Source organism: Pagrus major, chromosome 4 (assembly GCF_040436345.1).
Source record: "Pagrus major chromosome 4, Pma_NU_1.0".
In the NCBI taxonomy this organism is placed as follows: Eukaryota; Metazoa; Chordata; class Actinopteri; order Spariformes; family Sparidae; genus Pagrus; species Pagrus major.
The window spans coordinates 21,283,041-21,305,840 of NC_133218.1; the positions used below are offsets into that span (position 1 = coordinate 21,283,041).

The 22,800-nt window shown below is 39.4% G+C and overlaps 1 protein-coding gene across 1 annotated transcript in view; it reads left to right on the forward strand.

Annotated features, from left to right (window-relative positions):
• The first annotated feature begins 1,918 nt into the window (after nt 1-1,918).
• lgr4 (leucine-rich repeat containing G protein-coupled receptor 4) overlaps nt 1,919-22,800 on the forward strand; it is a 40,570-nt gene continuing 19,688 nt past the window's right edge. The window contains exons 1-2 of the mRNA XM_073463987.1: nt 1,919-2,744; nt 16,934-17,005. Coding sequence (XP_073320088.1) covers nt 2,563-2,744; nt 16,934-17,005 — 254 coding nt within the window. The 5' untranslated portion in view covers nt 1,919-2,562. The remainder of the gene's footprint in view (nt 2,745-16,933; nt 17,006-22,800) is intronic.

Below are 22,800 nucleotides of genomic sequence, written 5' to 3' on the forward strand. Positions count from 1 at the left end.
GTCTGTCCATCCTGGGAGAGGGATCCCTCCTCTGTGGCTCTTCCAGAGGTTTCTTCCATCCATCCAAACGTATTGCTTTAAAGTATATCATAAACTCATGTTAGCACTTGCAAACCGCTATTCCTCGTATCGAGAGCTCTGTCTCTGTTTGTTAATAGGCCTATAAAAGTTGTATGGTGCACCTTTAAGTTATATATTTCACATTGTGATTTTACCTTCAGTATCTGACTGCCTCTTGCACAGATGAATATTTTTGAAAGATGCTTTAATATTTTGAAAATGTGTATGGGTAAGGCTGGATAAACAACTGTGCAAAACAAGCAGATGCTCCAGGGCCCCAGAACATGTGCCCCAAAACCTCCTTGTTCATGGTGTGCTAACTAGCTGTAGGTAGTTTAATTAGTTGCTAACTGGTTTAGGAGTTTGCTCCATAAAGTTTAATATTATGTTATTTCCATACATAATTATGGAATTGTGACTTGTGGTGGGGCACTTTCCTAAATAAAGTTGTTTACTCAAACTGACACTAAACACCTGTGTAACTATTCTTTAAGTACATATTGTGCTTTTTACTCTCCGACATTTATTTGGCAACTTTATTTATTAGTTACTTTGTAGACTGCATGTTGCATTAGAGCCACAGCAGTGCATTTCTAAATTGATTTATTTTATTGCCAATAATAAACACTGACTCGGATAATCAGAAAAATGCTGACTATTGAATGTGATAATCCTCCACGTGGGTAATCCTATAGTACACATGTAAATATACGTGATACGTTGACATTTAAGATTCAAGATGTTTATTGTCACTCAGGCTGTACAAGTACACTCGATAGAAATTCTTTTGCTTCGACTCCACTACAGAAATGGTAATAGCAATTGGTAAGTAAAATGTATATAATAAGATTTAATAATAATAATACAATAATAAATAAAGAAACACAAAAACAGAGTATACAGAATAAAAAAATAGGACCGTTAGAGTGCACCGATAAAGTGCATGTGTATATATCTATCTTTACATGTATGTACATGAGATACAAATATTATAACAGAATATAAAGGCAACACGGGTGTATTGTTGTTTATTGTCTTTATTCCCAGTAAATTACTTTTGATACCAAAGTTCATTTAATATCAGATACTTTAAGACTTTTACTCAAGTAGGCTACTATTTTAGATATTTTTTACTTTAACCTTTACTCAAATTGCCTCAAACTGACACTAAACAACTGTGTTGGGCCTTTAAGTGCATATTGTAATTTTTACTCCACTACATGTTTTTGTTAACTGCAGTTACTAGTTACTTTGCAGACTGCCTGCATGGGATAAGGTGCATGTGTATATATCTATCTCTACATGTATGTACATGAGGTACAAATATAATTACAGAATGTAAAGGGTGCATTGTTGTTTATTTGTTTATTATTGCGAGTAAATAACTTCTGATACCAAAGTTCCATTAATATCAGATATTTTAAGACTTTTACTCAAGTAGCTTTTTGAGTTCTTCTTACCAGATGTTTTTTTTTTTTTTTACTTTCACCAAACTGTGACTTTTGTGTACTTTTTACCTGGAAATAACACTTTAAGTACAGTATTCAAGTAAAAGTATTTAATTACACTCCACCACCACTACAATGCCGAAGTAAAAACTCTTGCATGCTACTTTTTCCACCTCTGCTGATGCACACAACAAACAGCTAAATGTGGCTTTTGTGGTTGAGAAGTGGTTAGTAGTTGTTTTCCAAGGAATTACCGGCTCATTACCTATACAGGACTTCCAGGCATGCGTTCACAGTTTTATCTGACTTTGTCTGTAAGTCGTAGCTGGTGGGAGTGCAGTGTGTTTGGCAGACCCTGACGTTGTGGTGGTGGTGGTGGTGCAGGTTTCAGTGTTGCACAGGCCGGGCCCATTGCTGCTGCAGGTTGTCCGGTAGGGTGCCTGCCGAGCTACAAGCATGCTGTTGATGTCTGGAGCAGAGGAGGGGAGCGTGAGGAATGGCTGAAAACTGACGGTGAGCTCCTGTTAGGAAACAAAACCCAGCACGGCTCACAACTGTCCGGTACGTTTAACTGGAGATTTCACTGCCCCCCCCCCCCTCTCCGACCCACACCACCGGATCAGCCGCATTGAAAGCCACCGCTCGTTTTTTTTTTTTTTTTTTTTTGTGGTTGCGTTATTTAATGGGACAACGAAAACGCAAAAAAACGCAAGGTAGGCTACCGCTCCTGTCGCCAGCCCTGCTACTTTATTTTCATGGACTCGTACGACACGCAGGGGCTTGAGAAAATGTTTCACAGCAAGGTAGCCCGCTCGAGGACACCGCCGGGCTGCTGACCGGGGACCGTGTGCGTGCCGCTGAATGTATGAAGAGCTCGGACGCTGCGTTTTGTTTTGAAAAGCGTCGGTTAGGCTTCATCTCTTCGTGCCCCAACCGACCGACCACATGAGAAGAAGAAGTCGACGTCCGGAATAGGTTCAACCACAAAACAACCCCCCCCTCCCCTCTTTTTTGTTTTGTAAATCGCTTTCACCTGAACCGACGAGGAGGAAAAATGCGTGTGGATTTGTTTTGGATATGTTTGTGGTGTTTCCTTCGTCCTGGTGCCGCCGGTCAAGGGCAGTCGACGGCCGTTTGTTCGCCCTCATGCAGCTGCGATGAAGATGGGGGTGCAGACTGCTCCGGGAGAGGGCTGACCACCGTCCCGACCGGGCTCAGTGCTTTCACCTACTACCTGTAAGTACTTCACCGACATCCACAGTCAAATATAACCCCTAAATACGCCTGTACGCTTATAAAACGCCTCTCTGTAAAGGCCCGAGTAAGGGATGTTCGCTGTGTTTACATCGCAAGTGAATAATGGGGCATTCAACATCACAGGGGGAACTTCCTACAATGGCTAACCAGAGGAAAATGTCCTGATGAAGATGTTAGGAAGTGTTTAAAGTCAGCATTTAAAGTGTCACAACTCTCAAGGTCCTTACAGTGATCAGGTGAAGTACACACAGTTAGTTTAAGCTTCGCAACTCCCAGCCAAAAAGTTAAATCCATCTCTGAAACAATATTAAATCAGCTCATGTTGTAGTGTAGGGCTGTAGCTAATGATTGCATGCTCTACATTATCAGTAATCTATCTCTTATGTTAGAGTTGGAACAAATCAGTGCTTTAATCAATCTACAGGAAACCCACCAGCAACTATTTTGGTAATCGACTTATCATTTTTCAAGCGATTGGACAATGTTGTGGTCCAGTGTGCAGATCTGATGCTTTGTCTTTGACATATATGATAGTAAGCTGGATAGTTTGGGGGTTTGGGTGTATTGTTTGGATAAATAGGCAGTTTGAGTATGCCATCTTGAAAAAAGTAGTGGTCATCTTTCCCAATTTTTGATGATGTCAAGACTAAACAGTGAATTGAGAAACTTAAAGCGGCACTATGTAGTGTTGGAGAAGAAATTCAAACTCAGAAATTTAAAATCAAGGTAATAATACAAACTCAGAATTATTTATTTTTTCCATAACTGAATAAACAAGTGTTTCTCAGAGGAAAATAAGATCCCCAGAACACTGTTTTGAAGCTAGAAAGGTGGCAGGGTCCGCCACATATAAACAGGTGAAACAGTATGAAATTGTGTCGTCCTTTAAGGTCAGTTTGTTTATTCAGTTTCTTTCAGTCAAAGATGATCTTTCTCTTCTGATTAAAATGTCCTCCCCAAAACTACATAGTGCACCTTTAAAGCTTGACAACTTGCAGCCAAAAAGTTTCATCCTTCCTCTGAAACAATATTAAATCAGTTCACAGTTTCTCCTCATATTGTCATGTAGAATGACTGCAATTAATGATTATGTTCTCGTCATTATCATTAATGTTTTCAAGAAATCTTATCACTTATTTTAGATAAACCAATTAGCGCACTCATCGATCTACAGAAAACCTAACTGCAACTATTTTGGTAACCGACTTATCATTTCAACTTACTTTTCTGTGCAGATGTTCAGGTCTGATTCTTTTCTTTGACATACATGATGGTAAACTAGACACTTTGGATAAATCCAATGTTAATATGCCATCTTGGACTCTGGGAAATTGTATTGGTGATTTTTTTCAAACCATTTGATGATTTTTAGACCAAACAATTGATTGAGAAACTAAGTAGCAAAGTAGTCGATAATGATCATAATTGTCAGTTGTCAAAATAGTGAAAAAAAATGCCATCACAAGTTTCTGTAGCCAATCTGATGTTGACAAATTGTTTGTTTTCTCCGAGCAACATCCAAGATATTCAATTTACAATTATATACACCTTAGAAAAGCAGCAAAACCTCATATTTGAGGAATGTTAAGCTTTTTTCCTCATTTAAAGACTAAGTGATTGATCAATTATCAGAATTTTCTGTTTACTGATAAATCATTTCAGCTCTCGTAAATGTCGATGAGATTTTGTCTCCACTTAATGATCGACATGATTTAGTTTAATCCTATTTGAGACCTCAGTAGTCAGTATTATTTACCTTTTTTCTAGCAGCAGGTTGTCTTCAAATGTGTTTTTGTGATGTAGAAGTTCCCTACTTTTTCAAGGATCGGGGGCCAAACCAGCATGTAAATCGTGTATCTCCACAGTTTGAGCCTCTCTGTTCTGCAATTCTTCTTTACTGCACATACGTTAAGTCTTCTGCGCAAACTGTGGCCAGTGCTGTCTGTTATTGGATTTTAATATTGGTTTGGCCCCTGACAAATTTAATTTTCATTGCAGCCTGCTGCAGGATAACTGGTTAAGACATAGCATTAAGATTTTATCCTTATTAAGGTTTGGGTGTGAAATGCAATGTGACCGAATCACAAAGTAATGTACTGAGTGCTGAGGTCACACATAGGGCCAGATTTGGGTGAGTAATGCTGCATGGACTGTAGCCAGCAGTGCCTTGTTCCCAGTGCTCTATGTGTAGTACAAAATAATTAGGAGTCATGCTTGTGCCGTTAACAGATTGACAAGTTTGACTTAACTACTGCTTCAAGCAAGGGCATGATTTTTAATTTTTATAAAAAGTGGAGTGCACAAGGTAGGTTAGACCTTTATGTAGTGGTGCCGATACAGTTGATGATTGCCCCATGAAGAAACTCCTCAGTAGTTTCACAACCTCTGGGTTAATCATAAACTAAAGTAACCACCTCTGCAACAGCATTGAAAACAGCAATTTAATGTGACTTTTTGTAATTACTGTGCTCCCTTTTGAAAAAAGGGCATAGAAGAGATTATGATTTTAAAGTTTACCTAAGCGCTGGTTTTTTTAAAATGTGTTATTTAGTCAAGTCAAAATACCCGTGATTCCCTGCCACATGGCCTAAAAGTGTAAATGTACTTGTTTGTTGTCAAGAATGATGGCCCAAGCCTAGCTACACCAGAACTACTATTGTGCCTCTTTAATTCACCATTATTAAGAAGTTTTAAGCAACCGGAGGAAGTGGATTCATACACCAGGCTGTCAAGACATGTCACACTAGGCCCACTGAAGCTCCTAGCATACCAATCTGGGAAAAAAACTCCAATTTATTCTGTGTAGTCTGGCATCTCAATCAAAACATGTTACAATGTTTTCACAAACGATATGATAGCCATTCCTGCCTCTCTGCTGGCCTTTTTGTATGCCAAAATGAAAAACAATATGTTATTTTCAAGATTGTGCTATCTTCTAGTCTCACAGTCGGTTATCCAAACGCTGTGTGACAGGTTTTAAACACTGAACTGCCTAATGTATTCACTTCAAACTCTGAAAAGTATGTGAAAGGTTGTTTGTCCCTCTCTCTGTCCTACTCTCATTTGTTCTCCTGGTCTCTTGAACTTAAGTTGTCCTCTCCCACTCCCTCCGTCTTTTGTATGTGGAGCGCTGGGGTTAGGGATCATGATGGATTAGTGAGACATATTGCAGCTGCAAGGGCTCCTTCTCTCAGGGCTAATGCAGCCACAATGCCCTGCTGATGTGTAAAGGAAAAATCTCATATATGAGTGTTTCCTCTCTAAAACATTTGTCACTGAATTTGTTTGCAGTGATCATGTCTTTAGGATCAGTATGATTGAATAGAGTCACTGAGAAAAATCTGGTCTGAGTCTGTGCCAACAACAGGAAGGAAGGTGTGTTCGACAGATACAAACACACATGTATAGCAGAAACGGAGAGGGTTAAGGGAGTGTTTTGTAAGAGTAACAGAGCCCAAAGGTCATGAAAGTTCCTCGTAGAAGGATGAGAGTTTTGGGCTATTAATTCTATTGTTGTCTACCTTTGCTTTAGAAAACACTTACGGTAATGGAGGACCACACATTTTCCAATAAATCATATGACAGCGTTGGAGTGGACTCTTACCTACAGCCCACATGGGCTTGAGTTTTGGCACCTGTAATGGAAACAGCCCTCTCACAAAAAAGCAGATGAGAGGAAAGACAAGGCCCCTCAGCCAGTAACAAAGCAAACACTCCTTTTCAGTGCAGTTTACCTGAGTCTCTGTGTAGGTTTTCTTTTTGGTATCCTACCTGTGTGAACTATTGTACATTTTGAGGGAGCTTTTGCAGCTTGCATCTTAGTAGTGCTAGGTCCTTTCATAGCGTGAACAAGGTTGAGACTTAGGGGAAAAGGAGGGGTGGCGTCAGGGGTCTTGCACTCTGCCGGTGGAGCTTGCCGGCCTCACCATTGGTGCCCTCAGTCCATTTTTAACTGAATGATACTTTTGTTCTTGGTCAGCAGAGGTGAAAGGAGCCAGTCAGTGGTTCCCCTTCTCCCAAACAGGATGACTTGTGGATGGGAGAATATTAACACTCTCTTCCCTTCTCTGAGTCCCCAACCCTGCCCTCCACTTATACACCTAGTCCCATCCCCCCATCACACAGCTTCTAACTGCTAATGATTGCAGGAGTCTTGTGCCCAGTATTCACAATTAAATATTACCTCAAGCTGAGTTTGGTAGAAATTCAAAGTTTAAGGTGTTTTACTTCAATGGTTTAGTAAGTATTTTTAATGTTTAGCAATATTGCTTTGCAAGTGCTCAGTTTACTTTTGACAATGTGGTAGTTGGTGTTACTAATGTTACACAGTGTTCGCGCATACACCGCTTATATTTCTTGCCGATCGCACTGTCACTTACAACTTGACGGGAGTAAAGAGAGTTGACCGACAAGATGATGGCAGAGGATTTGTTGTCAAAATGAAAAGCAAAAGCGCCTATTTGTAATATTTCGATTTAAAACCATTGTAGCAAATCCTTATATTCAAGAGGCGGGAACCAGCATATGTTTTACATTTCTGCTTGAAAAAACGTTGAAACGATTACTCAATTATCAAAATTGCTGGTAATAAATCTTTTTTTTTTTTTTCTTTTGCAGCTCTAGGGGTGTCATTAAGATAACTTGGCTTGTAAATGTCCCTGGTAGCAAATATGTACTAGTATTACATTAGCTGTTTCACTGAATGGTCTCCAAGTGTGGTGCAGCATTAGTGTAACTATGTTAGACACACTGGGTCTCATTCATGAAACGTTAGTAAATTTGTGCGTAGATGTGCACATAAAAGCCTACGCTACTAAAAACCTACTCCGGATTCATGAACACTGCGGGAAACTCAGATCTGATCGTAAACACGTGTGTATGATAGTGAATGCCAATCCATCGTAGAGTGACAGCGCGCTCCCGGTAATCAGCTATTAGCATAAATCCCCGCCCACGAATTGCCAATGACCACCATATAAGGAGGTGTAGATGCATCCAGTCGACCTGTCAGTCATGGCGCAAACAAAGAAAGGGAGAGAAAGAAAAAAGAACTTTGCGGAAGCGCAGATAGAAATACTTTTGGGTGAAGTGGAATTAAGAAAAAAAAATGTATTTTCATCTGTTAGCAGTGGTGTGACAGGGACAGGCAAAGCGAAGGCCTGGAGGGAGGTGACAGATGCCGTCAATATTGTCTCTGTAGTCCAAAGAACCATGTCCGAGGTGAAGCGTAAATGATTTGACATGAAACTGGAGGCAAAGAAACGCATAACCTCACACAAAAGAAATATATCAGCCACAGGAGGAGGAGGCTCACAGTCGCAGCTATCACCTGCAGACGAGCGCATCGCGGGGATAACTGGGGAGACCTCTCTGTCAGGAATTATACCTGGCGGAGACAGCGACATGCCTCCACTGGAGCCTATATTTTTATTATCATCATTCAACATGTAGAAAGAACGTGTAATCTATTGAGTGGATTTACATAGATAATTCACAATCATGAACCTAATCTGGATCTTAAACCTGCCAATTGCCAACTACTTTAACTAAATGTGTTATATTTTTATCATATGTTTAGGCTATATCACGTGTTTCAAAGGCATCTGCGTATTGTGTACATAACAGAGCGCAATATGAATTTAAATTGTAATTTCCAATAGTGACAAGCATTATTTATGTGCGTTCTTAAATTTACACAAGCACTATGCGTGGTCAGCAGCATGTGTAGATTTTGTTAGTAGCTACGAAAAGATCGGAGCTACTAAAATATTGATGAATGCGAGATGCACGTAAATTTTCGTCTGCGAACAGTTTACACACAAATTCGTTCTGCTCACGTTTCATGAATGAGACCCACTATCTTCAACATCTTTCATCGTATGTTTTGAGGAAAAGATGGTGCAACATACCATTGGCCTAATGGAGTGATGCAATGTTGGTGACAGGATGACATAGTTAGTCTAGTTTTGTCTGTAGCAGAAATACGTCAAGATGTAAATAGTCCCTTGTTACAAAATAGGAGACTTTTACCGTTTTTGCATTACATCTTCTGGCCTGACTCTACTCAGTCTGACTCGATGCGGCAGCCCGGCACAGTAGGGGTTTTGCATTTCCATTACAACTGGGGTACCTGCCTACGTGTGTCAAAAACCAGTGACGCGCTTGTCCCAGTCCCGGCAGGACTATCGAAGAATCACTGCTAACAAAGTGGCCCAGCTAATTCCGTTACAAAGACGTTTCATTTACTGTAATTTCTTCACAATAAAAGCCCCTAGTTATTTAGTCATTTAAAAGCTTTTATTTTGAAGAAGCATTACAGGAAAGGTTGTGTTTTCACCAGCAGTCACTTAACATGACTCCCAAAACAGCTGAAAATGAACACGACGAAACATAGCAGATGCTTGAAAGAACAAACAGGACAAGAGAAACTAAAGAGATTCAGTTAGAGGCTACAAAAGTACCAAGAGCTGAACACAGACCTTTAAAAAGTCTTTCACTCAGGTTTCCTGCACATATATTAGTTGAGTATGATTTTAGGGGGAGACGGCTGCTTGCTACGGGTTGGCTGCAGCAGCGAGTTGTCACCGCGGCATGCTTGGAGGCGGGGCGGGCACGCCTTGGCCCTACTCCGGAGCAGGTCCATTGCGGCTCGGCTCAAACTGGTAATGGAAAAGCATCAAACATAATCAGCGCGGCTCGTTTTGACATTGCGCGGCCAAAAGTGCCAGTGGAAAAACGGCAGTACTCTGTTAGGCCAGATTTTTAAGACATCGTTTTTTATAATTGACATAAAATTGCCCCAAAAAGGGGCATTTGGAAAAGGTCTTGATCCTTCCAATGCATTTTACTTTAATTTTATTTTTTTAATTGTTCAGGAGACGAGGGGAAGCTCTTCCACTTCACCTGTTTAAGAAAGGGATCAAGTTAAAATACAAATTAAAAGGAAGTTAACTTGTAATTTGCATTCCAAGATATGTAAATCCTACTATGAATATGCAAATTCATCGGTAGTACTATTAAAAGATATAGCGTGGAAATGTTACTTACACTCAAGTGCAGTCACAGTTAAAAGGACTGCCTCGATCAAAGTTCCTTTGGTACTTTTAGCACTAAATGATCATGAAGCCTTTTTTGATACATTTCATGAAACGGAAATAATCAGAGGCTGAATTTCAAACTTGATCAAAGATAATAACTATATAAGTGCAAATTGTTATCTGAGGCTGTGTTTCCTTATTAGTACAGATTCAATATCAAAATATTTGACTACTAACAATTTTTAGAATTGTCCTTTAACACCATTGGCTGTGCAGTAAAAGCAGCACAACAGCAGCAGCGGCTGTCAGTGTGAACTGGAGTCTTTCACCTGCAGTATTGCTGTGCCCTATGAGACATCTGACAGAGCTCAAAGCCCAGCTCACAGTGATGTATTTCTAAGTGAAAAAAACAGAGTTGGGGTTAAAAAGACATTTCAGGTTGCAGACACATGTGAAGTGAAAGCTGTATACAGGCCAGTGTAGGCAGCCGTACTGGTTAAAATGGAGGCTCCATCAGAAAGACAACTCAGAAACTGAACACTGAAATGTGTCCAATGTAATAAAATGTAGAAAAATGTTGGGGTGGTTAAATGTTTTTTCAGACCAACAGTCCATAACAAAAAGATTTTATATTCACAATGATATAAAAGCAAATTCTCACATTAAAAAGATGCAAAGAGAGTTTTGCCTTTTTTTTCTCCCTCAAAAATCTACTGATTTTCAAAAATATTTCACTGTTAATTTTCTGTAGATTGATTAATTTGTTCTAAAATCTGCACGTTCCTTTTTTCAACATAGTACTGATAACTGTCTCATGACACGCTGAGTAAAGGGGAAATAGTGTTTGAATTCCCCATGAGCAGAATCTCGAGCTGCTCCTCACATCTGACCAGATGAAAACACTTGAACCATCTGACTGACCGAGCAATCAACCCCAGTGACCACACTGTCTTTATATCCATTACTAACAAACTGTGAATGAGAACATGTGCCAGATCACAGTCTGTGCTTCTGTCATCTGAAAGGCTGGCTGGGATCCATTAAATCACATAATGTGATGCATAAAACTTTGTTCTGGTCAACAGTATAAGCACCATCAGTGTGTAAGGTTTAGAAAAGGTCTTCTGCTTTGTGCTACGTTAGAAGTGAAATGCGCCAAGACATTTGTTGACTGACAAATAAAAGTGGTATTGCATGTGTTTTAATGTAGAAGTCATTGTAACACACACATTTTACATTAAATAAGGCTTGTTCTACACCTGCATAATGAATTACAATATAAACAGTAGTTTACAGTATTCTCAATATAATTGCAATACTCACAAGGTCATGTATTAAAGTTGCTTATAGTTATGCATGGGATGATACGAAAATTTAATGTCACGATTGACCTTGCCAAAATGATTAAATGACAGGAAAAGATGCAGGCTCCCCTTGTTGGCAAAATATATCAGGAAATCAGTATAGGACTGTATGTTATTGAGTTTTTCAAGACCATTGGGCTCCCAAGAGCTTGGGAGCCCAATGGTCCACCATCTAACAAGCACAGACAACATGTTATGCCTTTTAATCAATCAGAAGAGGCTGACTGCAGTCCTAATTGTTTCTAATTAAGCATACAATAAAACTATGGAACTACTTATCCTTTGCAAACAAAATACAGTAGAATGTAAATTATTTCCAAATATTTTCCTCATGTATAAATAGCTCTTACAACTATTATCGCCATAATGGAAATTAACCACAATCAACTTATCCTTCGTGTTTTTAACCTGATCTGCGATTAAATCTTAAATTCTACCATCTTAGTTGTTGTTACTATATAAACTTTGCGTAAAAAGTTGTGCATTATGGACAGTGTGGTTTCTGCTTGGAGTGTGTGGTAACTGTGTGGCATGCCATGTATTTATAATAGCTTTAAGATGTTATTTGTCACGTACATTTAAGGTGATTTACGTGCGTCGCTATGAGATGATACTGGTCAATCACTTCCACAGACCGAAAAAGGGAGTGATGACAGCATGAACTACATGTTTCACTTTCACAGCAAGAGATATTTTTTGGGATAATACAACTCACAGGGACAACTGGTGATCTAAGTCAGCTGAATATTCAGAAATTCAAACAAAACTGTAGTTCTTTGTTTAGGGCTTTGGATGGGAAGATATTTTCAAGTTAACCAGGTGATACAGGTGCCCTCAATCTCAATTCTGTTTTTGAACACCGATTCACGTCTTATTGTTTTATAGCACTGAATCACATAATAATGACTCTAATTGGCTCCCCCCCCCCCCCCCCCCCCCACACACACACAGGTCTACAATTAATCTAAACTAAAAAACAATGGATTGCATGTTTTTTTATGACCTTTTTTTATATATATATTGTGGGATGATGGTAGATGGATGAATACAGTAACTGTTTCTGATTGAGGAGTTATATACTTTGCATAATGATTGAAACGTTGTATGTTTGTATCTTTATTCAAAGCATGTGCCTTTTTTCGAGAATTGCGTTTGTTATGTCCACTCTGCCACACAGGCTTGATTTGTGAAGTGCTGCACTGATTGTTGTCCCTCTGGTCAAACCTCTCATAGGAACCAATGAACTTTCTCGCTATATCTCTTTCTGCCATCTTGGCTACAGCCTCAACCAAGTTGTTCCCAGTACTTTGGTTTGGTAAGGTGACAAGTTTTAGTAAGAGTCTAACTTGGGTTTTCTTCTGAATTATGAAGCCTGTTGTGATATTAGAATTTCTTGTACACAATTTCTTAACAAGCAGATTTTGTCAGATTGTTAAAGCGGCTGTGAAACTCTTACACCCAGTATTTATTTGGTGTAAATATTTAGAAGCAATTAAGCTCTTCGTACAACCTAGTTTGTGAGGTTATTTAGTGCTGTAGATCTTTGCAGTTAAGGAAATATGTACAGGTTTTATATGAAAGCAATAACCTGACGGGCCTCAGGTCAGGACTGTCAAGTTGTGCTTACATCTTGAGAGGGTTTTAAGAAAAAATCTAGTTTATGTCTACGGATTAATTACAGATAAAATCCTTTTCCAGTGCATTTTTATGGTTTAGTTAATCTTGGCAACAGATTTGAAGGCCCAGTTTATGTACTGCATTCATTCTGTGCAAGGTAGGAAACATGATTGATACATTGTTTCATAACATTTGTCTTTATATATGTACAATAAAAAATAAAAGAAATAAATCTAAAATGATGTCTCTTATTTAACTGCAGACCACAACTTTACACTTTGATGTAGTGTTAAAAACCATAATCCACCAGTGAGTGAGTTAGTAATTTGACCTTAATCCAGTGTAGGCTAATTTAATCGACAAATCGCTTCCACTCTAAACGGTATAGATTGGTATCGGTATATTCTGGTAAATTATTAATCTTCTAACATCCTCCTCAGTTGTGAGAATTTGCTGTTTTACTTCATCTTATTGGATAGTAAAATATCTTTGGGCCTTAAACTGTTCGTCTAACAAACAAAAAAACAGTTTGAAGATATTAGTTGGGCTTCAGGGAATTCTGTATTCTGTTTTTTCTGTGTGACATTTTGTAGTCGGTATGAAAAATTGAGATTAATAAATCATTAGTAATTAATCAAGAATATAAATAATAATTAGTTTCAGGCCTATTATCTTGCGTACTAAAAAAATAGCAAAGTTCAGATTTTACTTTTGACTTTTATAACATGTTCTACTTCACCTTAGTAGCTTTATTTTCTTTTCCTTTTCTCAAAGCATGTCTGCTACTTTTCTCAAGTTCTCTGCTTCGTCTCTGCTAAGATGAAGCCAAATGGCACATGGGATAGAAATTTACAGATACCTGTTTGTAGAAGCGTTTAGGCTTGTCACCATTTATCACAGCTGCATTTTTAGTGTCCCCTTCAATCTATCTTAGCACGGACAGGCCAAGACCTTGATGACTAAAGCAGCCAGACACAGAGGGAGGGAGGAAGTGTGATAGAGTCATGCAGGCCTCCCGTACTCCCTGGCCCTGCATGTGGTTCAGACCAGTCAACAATCTGCGGAAGATTTAGTCAGACTGTTTGAAATGTGGTTCGGGATGTATCCATCTGACCACCAGTGGTGGCAGATCCGCAGCAGAACACCAGCAGAGATGTTGTCAGGGTAGAAAAAAAGCTCAGGAGTGGGTGAATGTTGAAGGAAGTGTTGTTGTAGCTGCATAGTCTATATGGTAATTGGATAACCAGGTAAGTGGAGATGGGACATAGGTCGCAGGGATGATGAGGGTTCTGTCAGGGCCCGCCTTTTAAGGCTTCTGTGTGTGTGTGTGTGTGTGTGTCTCTGTGTGTGTCTCTGTGTGTGTGTGTGTGTGTGTGTGTGTGTAGTTAGGACTGCAGAGGAAGGGCAATATGATCCTTGTAGGATTCAGGGGCCCACACACAAGGTCCATGAGAGATCTGGCAGTGAAATTCAAGATGGCCAGTTGGAGAGTGAAAGAGGAGGGAGGGGGGCAGGGGTTTGCTTCATTTGTGAATCCCGGATGTTTTTTCACCTTTGATAAACATCTCTTTATATATGACGTTGAGGGGGGTTTTCTTTGAAGCAGGTTAGTCGATTCCTAATCAAGATTAGATTGTATACGTCTCCTCAGTAGAGCTCAGACAACCTTTTGTCCCCTCTTTTATTGTGACAGTCCCTTACTTTTCCCAGGTGAGAACACTTTACTGTTTTACTAAAGTTAACACATTTTCAGTAGCAGGCATATCAGTGTGGGTTTTGTAATTGTCATTATGAAGATGTAAACACATACACTCATATTAGCTTTGGTGGGGAGGCAAATCAAGTCCTGTGTGCATATTTTTCATGCTGCTACATGCCTATCTTTACTTGAAGTTGGTTTGAAAAATGAAGATCCCTGGGGCTAAAGAGAAGGGCTTTTTCAAGGCTTTTTTTGTTGAGGTTAGATCATGCAAGCACAGTCAGAAGACATAAAACTGTCATAAAGCGTGGGTGACACAACTACCCTGTTGTTTATTTATGTGTTTTATAATAACGGTCAAAAAGTCACTGTGTTTACATGTTTTCTGGAGTTAAGTGGTTAAAATAAGGCTTCATACTCAGATGACTTCATTTTGAGTCATTTGAGAATTTAGTCTCTTCTTGAAACCAGAGAAAATATTTTGCAAATTCAGTGAAACATTACACTTTTCCAAATCAGCATTGAAAAGGACTTCACAGTAAAAAAGGCAAGGCAATATAAAGTAGAGCCCAACTGAAACTGAACTTTTGGAGCCGATACTGATATTGGGAGGTGAAACAATTTTGATATTGATATATCGGCTGATATACTTTTATCAGTGTTTCCCACACAGACCTGACTTTGGCAGGCCACCCAGGTATGCCCAAGTATGTTTGCCATTTTAGCATTTTATACATTTTATTTTATCAAAACATACTGCTGACAAAGACAGTAGATAACATTGCAGGGATAGAGAAACCAAAGGAGTAAGGCGAAGCAAGCAAGTGTGCGTGCATTAAGTTGGACAATTAAAGTAATGCTATGCAATGTGGGCAAATTCTTAAGAAGCAAAAGGTACAGTGTGTTATATACCAAGTATTTAGCGTTATCTAGCAGTGAGGTTCTAGATTGCAACACTCCCTTGCTCACCCCTCCCTTTCCGAAGACGTTAGAGAAGCTCCAGAAGCCACGGTGGCCCTCACAGACAGGAAACTCATTTTCTAAATATGGACTCGACAGCGATGAGTATTTCTACTAATTCAAATGAATTTATTCCATGTGTTGTCTTACTGCAACAGACAAGGAATAAATCTAAATTAATCTTGCTAAAGCAAAGTTACCACCAGCTCTCTGAGAGGCACAAACTGAGGCTACAGTGTGCTAATATTTAACGTTAAACGTGGCGGCATTTCTTTTCACTGAAACTAATGTACCGCAAGTAAACATTGTACATTATCTAGATTTTGTACTATTAGCAGCAGGGGGAAAATATATATTATGGTCGGTTGTAATCTTTAACGTTACTCTTACCTGTCCAGCCGAAAGCAGGACACGTTGGCGTCAGTCTGCAAAGACTTCTCTATCATCAGAGATTTCCATCTAGAAAAGGCAGCTCCATTGTTAATTCTTAAACCGGTTTTTGTTTCTTCGGCAACGATTCACGAACCTGTGATTTTTCTTGTCCATCCTTTATAAGATTGTTGTTTCCAAACGCCTCACAATACCAATTGTTTTGCAGGAAACAGCAGCCACTCGCTTTTTTCTTCTTCTTTCTTACAACCCGGTCATTTCCACTGGCCACATGAAACGCGAAAGTCCCTCAGTAGTGCCAGGTTGGTCCATTCTCGGCTACTGTAGAAATAATTTACTGTGCAACATGGCGACCTTCATGGATGGGGACCTGCACTCAATGTAGATATAAATGGCTCATTCTAAGGTAATGATAACATGACTACTCTTATTTTTGGGTAATTATGCACTAAATAAAACACACTTAGGAATGTTATATTCCATTTCTGCCAAGTCTGTTCTGCTAGATGCCACTGCATATTTCACACTGTATCTTTAAGAAAGATAGTTGATTTTCAATCTCAGGTTGTCTAATACCGATATACATTTTTTTGCAATTATTAGGCAGGATATTTTACAATTTAACAACAAACTTTATTGGCCAAAAAGACATCGGAGCACTGAAATAGAAGACTAAGAGGAATTTTAAAACTATAACCTATCCCAAGCATGTTCTCTGCATTATATGGACAACATATACGCAGATATCAATATATCTGTGACAGGCCAATGCATATCAGTCGCACTCTAAAAAAAAAAAGCATTTGAACAAATATTTAAATCAAAGACAAGCAAAATGAAATAAGAAAAAGGCCAAAATTGGGCCAAGCAGGCATCATATCATATAGTGCCTTTGAGAATGAATAGCTAATGAAAGTGAATAAAGTGAGCTGTAATTGTAAACAGTTTGAAAACTACTATTGTTTTTTATGAAATTATAAATAATGAAAATGATGTGTGACCCAGTCTGCCTATCAAGAGCCTGAAGGCAAGGTTAACAAAATTGAACTGTTTCAGTGAATGATTTTACTGTGTTTCTGACTGACATTTTGTTCTCCACAGTGACCTGAGCATGAATAACATCACTGAGCTTCCAGCATATGTATTCAAGGACTTCCCCTGTCTGGAAGAACTGTGAGTACATGCCTTCTTTTTCCCTTGTCAGTGATGTATTTACTCTCTACAATGTTGACTTGAGGGCCGGGCTTAATGATACGCACCTGGATATTTGAGTTTGTACTGCAAAGCACACAGCACCGGTGCACAACATGCCCTTCTTCTCAGCGGAAGCAGATAAGCAAAGCATTACGCGAGGTAACGAATCACTCACCGCTCATGAGCTGAACAAGGGCAGTTATACAAGGTGCAGTAAAGCTCAATTAAAAAGGTGAGGTGAGACAAGCTGTATTGGAGCTACAGTCATGTGACATCCTGTGTGGATTTTTGCTTTTAAGGGATTATCAGGGTGGCAACAGCACATCTCTGCTCTGGGGCTTTGTTGAGTGGCGTACATCTAATCTGAGTGGGTGTTTGTTATTTCTTCACTCTTTAAATAGTCCGCTGTCTGGCTCTGTGCTGCTGGGAGTCAGAGATTAAAATCAGTCTACCTGATATCAGGTAACATGCAGCTCGGAGAAAACAAAATGACCAGTGAGTGAACACACTCCAGCGGTCCCAGCTCCACTTGGCCTTTCTCGGGCATGTTTTTTCAGCTCTCGTGCGTCTTTCAGCCGCTTGAGTCGTCACCCGCTTCTTTTCCATACACCACTCCAGTGTGCTTTTGTCGAAAGGCAATTTACTTTTCATCGCATTGTGTGGAGGAATGCAAGGCAGGAAGGAAGAGGGCAAAACAATGGTTTCCATGGCAACAAAGCTAAAAAACCCACCCAGTCTTGCTTGCTACTTCTGTCTTGTCTTAGATCAAAATAATAGATGGACTCGCGCTGGGATGTCTGTTTTTTGAAAGTCTTTTGATTGACATGGGCCCATACTTCATTTTTATGTTTGTTTAACCTTTTTCTTTTCTGGAAACAAATCTGCAGGCTTGTCTCAGTGAACTTTGGTGGATGACTTTTTCGCCGTAGGGCTGCAGCAGTGTCAGTGTACCAGAGCATAGGCCCTGAGGGCAGAGACGGGGAGAGAAAGAGTTGACAGAGAAAGAGATCAGGGAGAGAAAAGAGAGCAGGCCATCCTCTAGCAGGGCAGGAGCGGAGACAAGGAGATGAATATTCCCTCCTTCATAGTCACGCAATCTCCTCCGCTCTCTTTCTCTTTTGCCAAAGGCGTCACAAAGCTCAGCAAACGTGATGACAGGTATTCTCTGTCTTCTTTGGAGTTTGTTTATATACCTGAAAATAACCTGTGACTGATAGGCCCCTATATATCCTCAGTGAATTATGGTAGTAACACCTGGATCAGTCTTCTGTGTCTATATTTTACATAATCTTCACAAATTAAAAACATTTATTGTAAATCTATCTGGGTTTTTTTTAATCTAATTTTCTTGTTAATGCATCAATGTGCGCTATCAAGAAAGATTGTTTTTCTTTCCTGACATTTTTAATCTGTGCAAATCCGGACGAACTAAATGCTGTAAAATCCACATTGGTGTAATTTATCCTTTAACAAACAGTGATATAACAGTGTCCACATTTAAGTACATCAGTATATGACGTCATTTTAGTATTGTTTTACATCTGCAATGCTTGTCTTGATTAATAATGTTCCTGTCAGTTGAAGAGTTTTTTGCGTTTTCTTGGTGCTTTATCACATATTCTTGTAAGCATATAACGTTAATACAGACGTCCTCCATGTTGTACACAGCCACGCCATCTACAGTCGTACCCTCCCAAACTAGGGATGTCCCGATCAGGTTTTTTTTACCCCGATCCCGATCTGAGTCATTTAATATTTAGTATCTGCCGATACCAAGTCCCAATCCGATACTTAGCCCTAACTAATATTTTCTTAGATAATACAGCTGCATTAAGAAAAAAAATCACCTGCATCCAAGCTGTTCTTAATAGCTTTTTTTATTTTGTTGAAATAAAGTAAATACTTTCATATGGCTCTTTCTTATTCTGCATATCCTATTGCAACATTGGTTTTCATTAGTTTTTTTTTTTTTTAACAAAAACAACCAAGTAAACAAAGTCAGTAACTAAACCCTGATCCTCTGCCACAGAGGTGGGCTGGTTATCCAGAGCGATGAATTCAATGACCTTCTCTTTAATATTTGTGGCCATATCGCTGACTCGAGGATATTTCTCTTTCCTTTTGAAAGTATCCACGAGTGTTTGTTGCTTCGGTGCCTTTGCCTGTATTGCTTGAGTGAACTCATGTTTTTGTTTATGTGCCGTATCAAACTTGTAGTATTAAATGCAGCTCTTTTGTTACCAGCTCGCGAAATGGTCGTATTGCAGATGTTACGTGTTGCCGTTGGACTGCTTTCGCTTTCGCTTTCTAATTTGAAATATTTCCACACTGCAGACATTTTATCCACAGGTTCTCCAGACTAACGTTACGAGCACGACTGCATTCTGCCACAAATTGTGCTCCATTGACGACAGCTGACGTAAAAATAATCGGGCTTGGGTCCACGTTCAAAATTGCTGATCCCGATCAGTGAAAAAATGCCCATATCGGCCCCGATCCCGCAATCGGGATCGGGACATCCCTATCCCAAACTCCTCTGTTGTGTTTTTATATATTCACCTGTGAGTTGTGTTATGTTCACCATAACGAACATAAGGGGTAATAATAATCATTATAAGGTTAAGAAGTGGGAGGTGCTTGTGGTTCTGTGTTTTTTCCCCCACTCTGACTGAATTAGAATGTTTGAACCCCTGCATCACACATTAGCTGACATGCAATGTAATTGTCTTTTTCAGTGATGTTATTTCAGAGTGTTTAGCCTACATCTAGTTCATCTTAAAATGCATGTTGGATTATTAATAGCAACACTTTCACTAATGTTAGGTTAGAGAACTAATTTTCCTGTTGGGCTACAGACTAAAGATAATGATAGCGTAGGTTTAGCCCCAAACTAGCAGTTAGCCAGAGATGCGCTTTTGGGTAGATAACGAGGACTCTATCAAAGCAACACAGTACATAAAATAATCACCATGGAAACCTCAGATAGGTCGGACCACTGTGTTTGACTACATCTTCAAATGTTACAGTTATGGTTGAAAATGACGATAGAAATTAATACGTTTGCCAATTTCACAATGCAAATCAATGACCACGTCACAGTGATTCGGTCTATACCCAAAAGCCTTGTTCCCTGTTGCCATGGAGAAACCAGTCAGGCATAAATCAGAGCTAAAGCAAAGTTAAAACACTTAATTTGTTGTTTAAATAAAACAGAGGGCTGTAGGTGCTGATTTGATCCAAAATGAACCTAGAATCTTTTAAACTGCAGATTGTAAAGTTAGTTTACTCGCAGCATTATTTTTAGCGTGTACCACTGTTAGCGCTGCAGGTAACAGATTATTCAGCTTGGTGATTGTTTCCTGCACAAATGCTCCTTGAGAGTTGTTATTTTCTACCCAGGAGTTTTATTGTACGTGTCATGTGTTTTACCAAAACATATATTTTCATTTGTAGCACATATGTTAAAAAAATTATCTTATACTTAAAAGTATCAGTATCGATACACTGGTACGGCTGTACGTTCTTGCTCTCTCTTCTCTGCAATAGTGAGTTGACACACGACAATATGAATATTTTCTTAGCCAACATGAGTATAGGAAATGAAGTCACAGTCTTGTCATCACAGCTACCTATACCAACAGTGGTGCAAAAAGGTGTGTATTGTACATGTGGGAGCATGTTGTGGGGGAGGGGTGCTTGTTTGGGTTTTGCCAGTATTGTTACAGCTAAATATTTTAGACAGTAAACATATCACATCATGTTTGCAGGCCTTTCCTGCTGTCTAGGATCACTGCAGGGCACTTTGTGAATTTTGCTATTGACAAAGGTAGACCTGTGGGAGTGGTGTTGCACAAGGAGAGGATTTAGCCTTTCCTCAACAAGATTTAGCACATTCTTCTGTCCTCGTTGAAGCCCGGGGGGACATGTACTGAATTTGCTGAAAGATGCAAGGGGAGGAGAAGCTTTTTATGTTGTGAAACCTGAAGGATAACTGAATGATTTGTCAAACCATGTTTATATCTGGTGGTTAGCGGCTTGTGTCAGCCACTGCAGCTTCAGGGTTGTGCAAGTTATCGCGTAGTTAGTCATGTTGAATTAGCAATCGTGGTCGCTCTCTGCTGGAAATGAATAAGAAGTCTCAACAGCCCCAGACAAGCTTTGTGTCATTTTCAATATGATCTTTGAAGTAAAAACTAAATGTTAAAGCTCTTGCAAGCAGAGACAAAAATATTCTCATTGATCGGTTGATTTGGTGGAGTAGTGAATCATGGTATTCAACTTTGGAAGTTGTTCTTTGGGGTTGTCTCAAAGTCTGGTCAACTTGAATTGACAGCCTTTTTATAAAGTTGGTGAGCATTCACATCCAAATATGACAGCTTTGGTCGACTGCAATTAATCAAACAGCAACGCAATAATTCACCAGTCTAGAGCCATTAAACCATTGCAGAAGAAGAACAAGTTGACATAATTAAGAGTGCCAGTCATAGGTTGAATGGTGAAAAACAATGTAGAAAACATGATGGATCATGGCATTTATGTTTTTTTAATATTAATTTGTGGGAGGTTACAGATTCCTCATCACTCCACATCAGGTCTGATCTTTTCAGTTATCACCATTTTTCATCTCTTAAGTGAAACACCGGTTTGGCACTTTGTTTTCTTTGCATGCACATTTGCAAATAAACTTTGCTTTCTGAACATTTATGAGACTGAATAACTAGCAAATACAGATAATTAGAAACTCGTTAGCCCAGTCTACAAAGAGCCCATGAGGCAGCACGATCTTTAAGTTTCAGTTTAAATGCCTCCACTCTGCAGACAAGATTGTGCAACTTGCATCTGATACACCGCTGCCATTAAAGTGAAACTCTCGCCAAAATGCAACTTAGGCTTTTTTGTGAATGTACCCGAGTCAAACCTTCGTGTAAAAGCATAATAACGATGAAAAAGCCACTTTTAAGATTTACCGTAGTTTCGTTTTCGGGTCAAAATCATTTTCAATTGTGTGCTAGGGGCAGCTGTATGGTAGAATCAAAATCGCTATTTTTAAAACACTAAGAAGACTTGACACAACATGAAACTTTGCACGTAGTATCACCAGGGTCTCTACACATGAACACGAGCATTGAGAACATTGTTTGTGTACACAGAGTTTACTCAAAAGAAGGTTTTTGAACAACTCACGTTAGCAGTAGCTTGCTCCGCTCACCACCGCCCTGCCAGTCGAGATGCGTCGATCCTCGAGTGCGGCGTAACATGGAGGAGAAAGCTCCATGTTAAGCTGCACTCGGGGATCGACTCTTCTCGACTGGCTGGATGGCTACTGCTACTGCTAACGTGAGTTAGAAAAAAAGCCTAGGTTGCATTTTGGCGAGAGTTACACTTTAATAACGGTGGATAACTTCCAGTTATGGCACATATGTGACACGTGGTCAGTGAAGATCAGATTCGCCATGATGAGGTTCAATTCTGATCTTGGATTCTGCACTCAACATCTGCAGTCCAATTTGTGGACATTGTCGCCTTTTTTGAGTTTTGTTTTGTTGGGCCCATTTATTTTTCAGCATTGTTTACTGGGTGCCAGCATAGATTTACAGGCTATGTGGAGATGCAGCAGCATATATCCTCAATGAATTTAGTGAAGTGTTTTATTTCCTTTTTCAATTAAACTTGTTTAAGGGTCATACCTGGGAGCACATGTTATTTTTTCTCCATTTGCCAATCAGCACGAACAGAATAACAGCAGCTTGTGTTATTGTAAATCTTATTGGGTA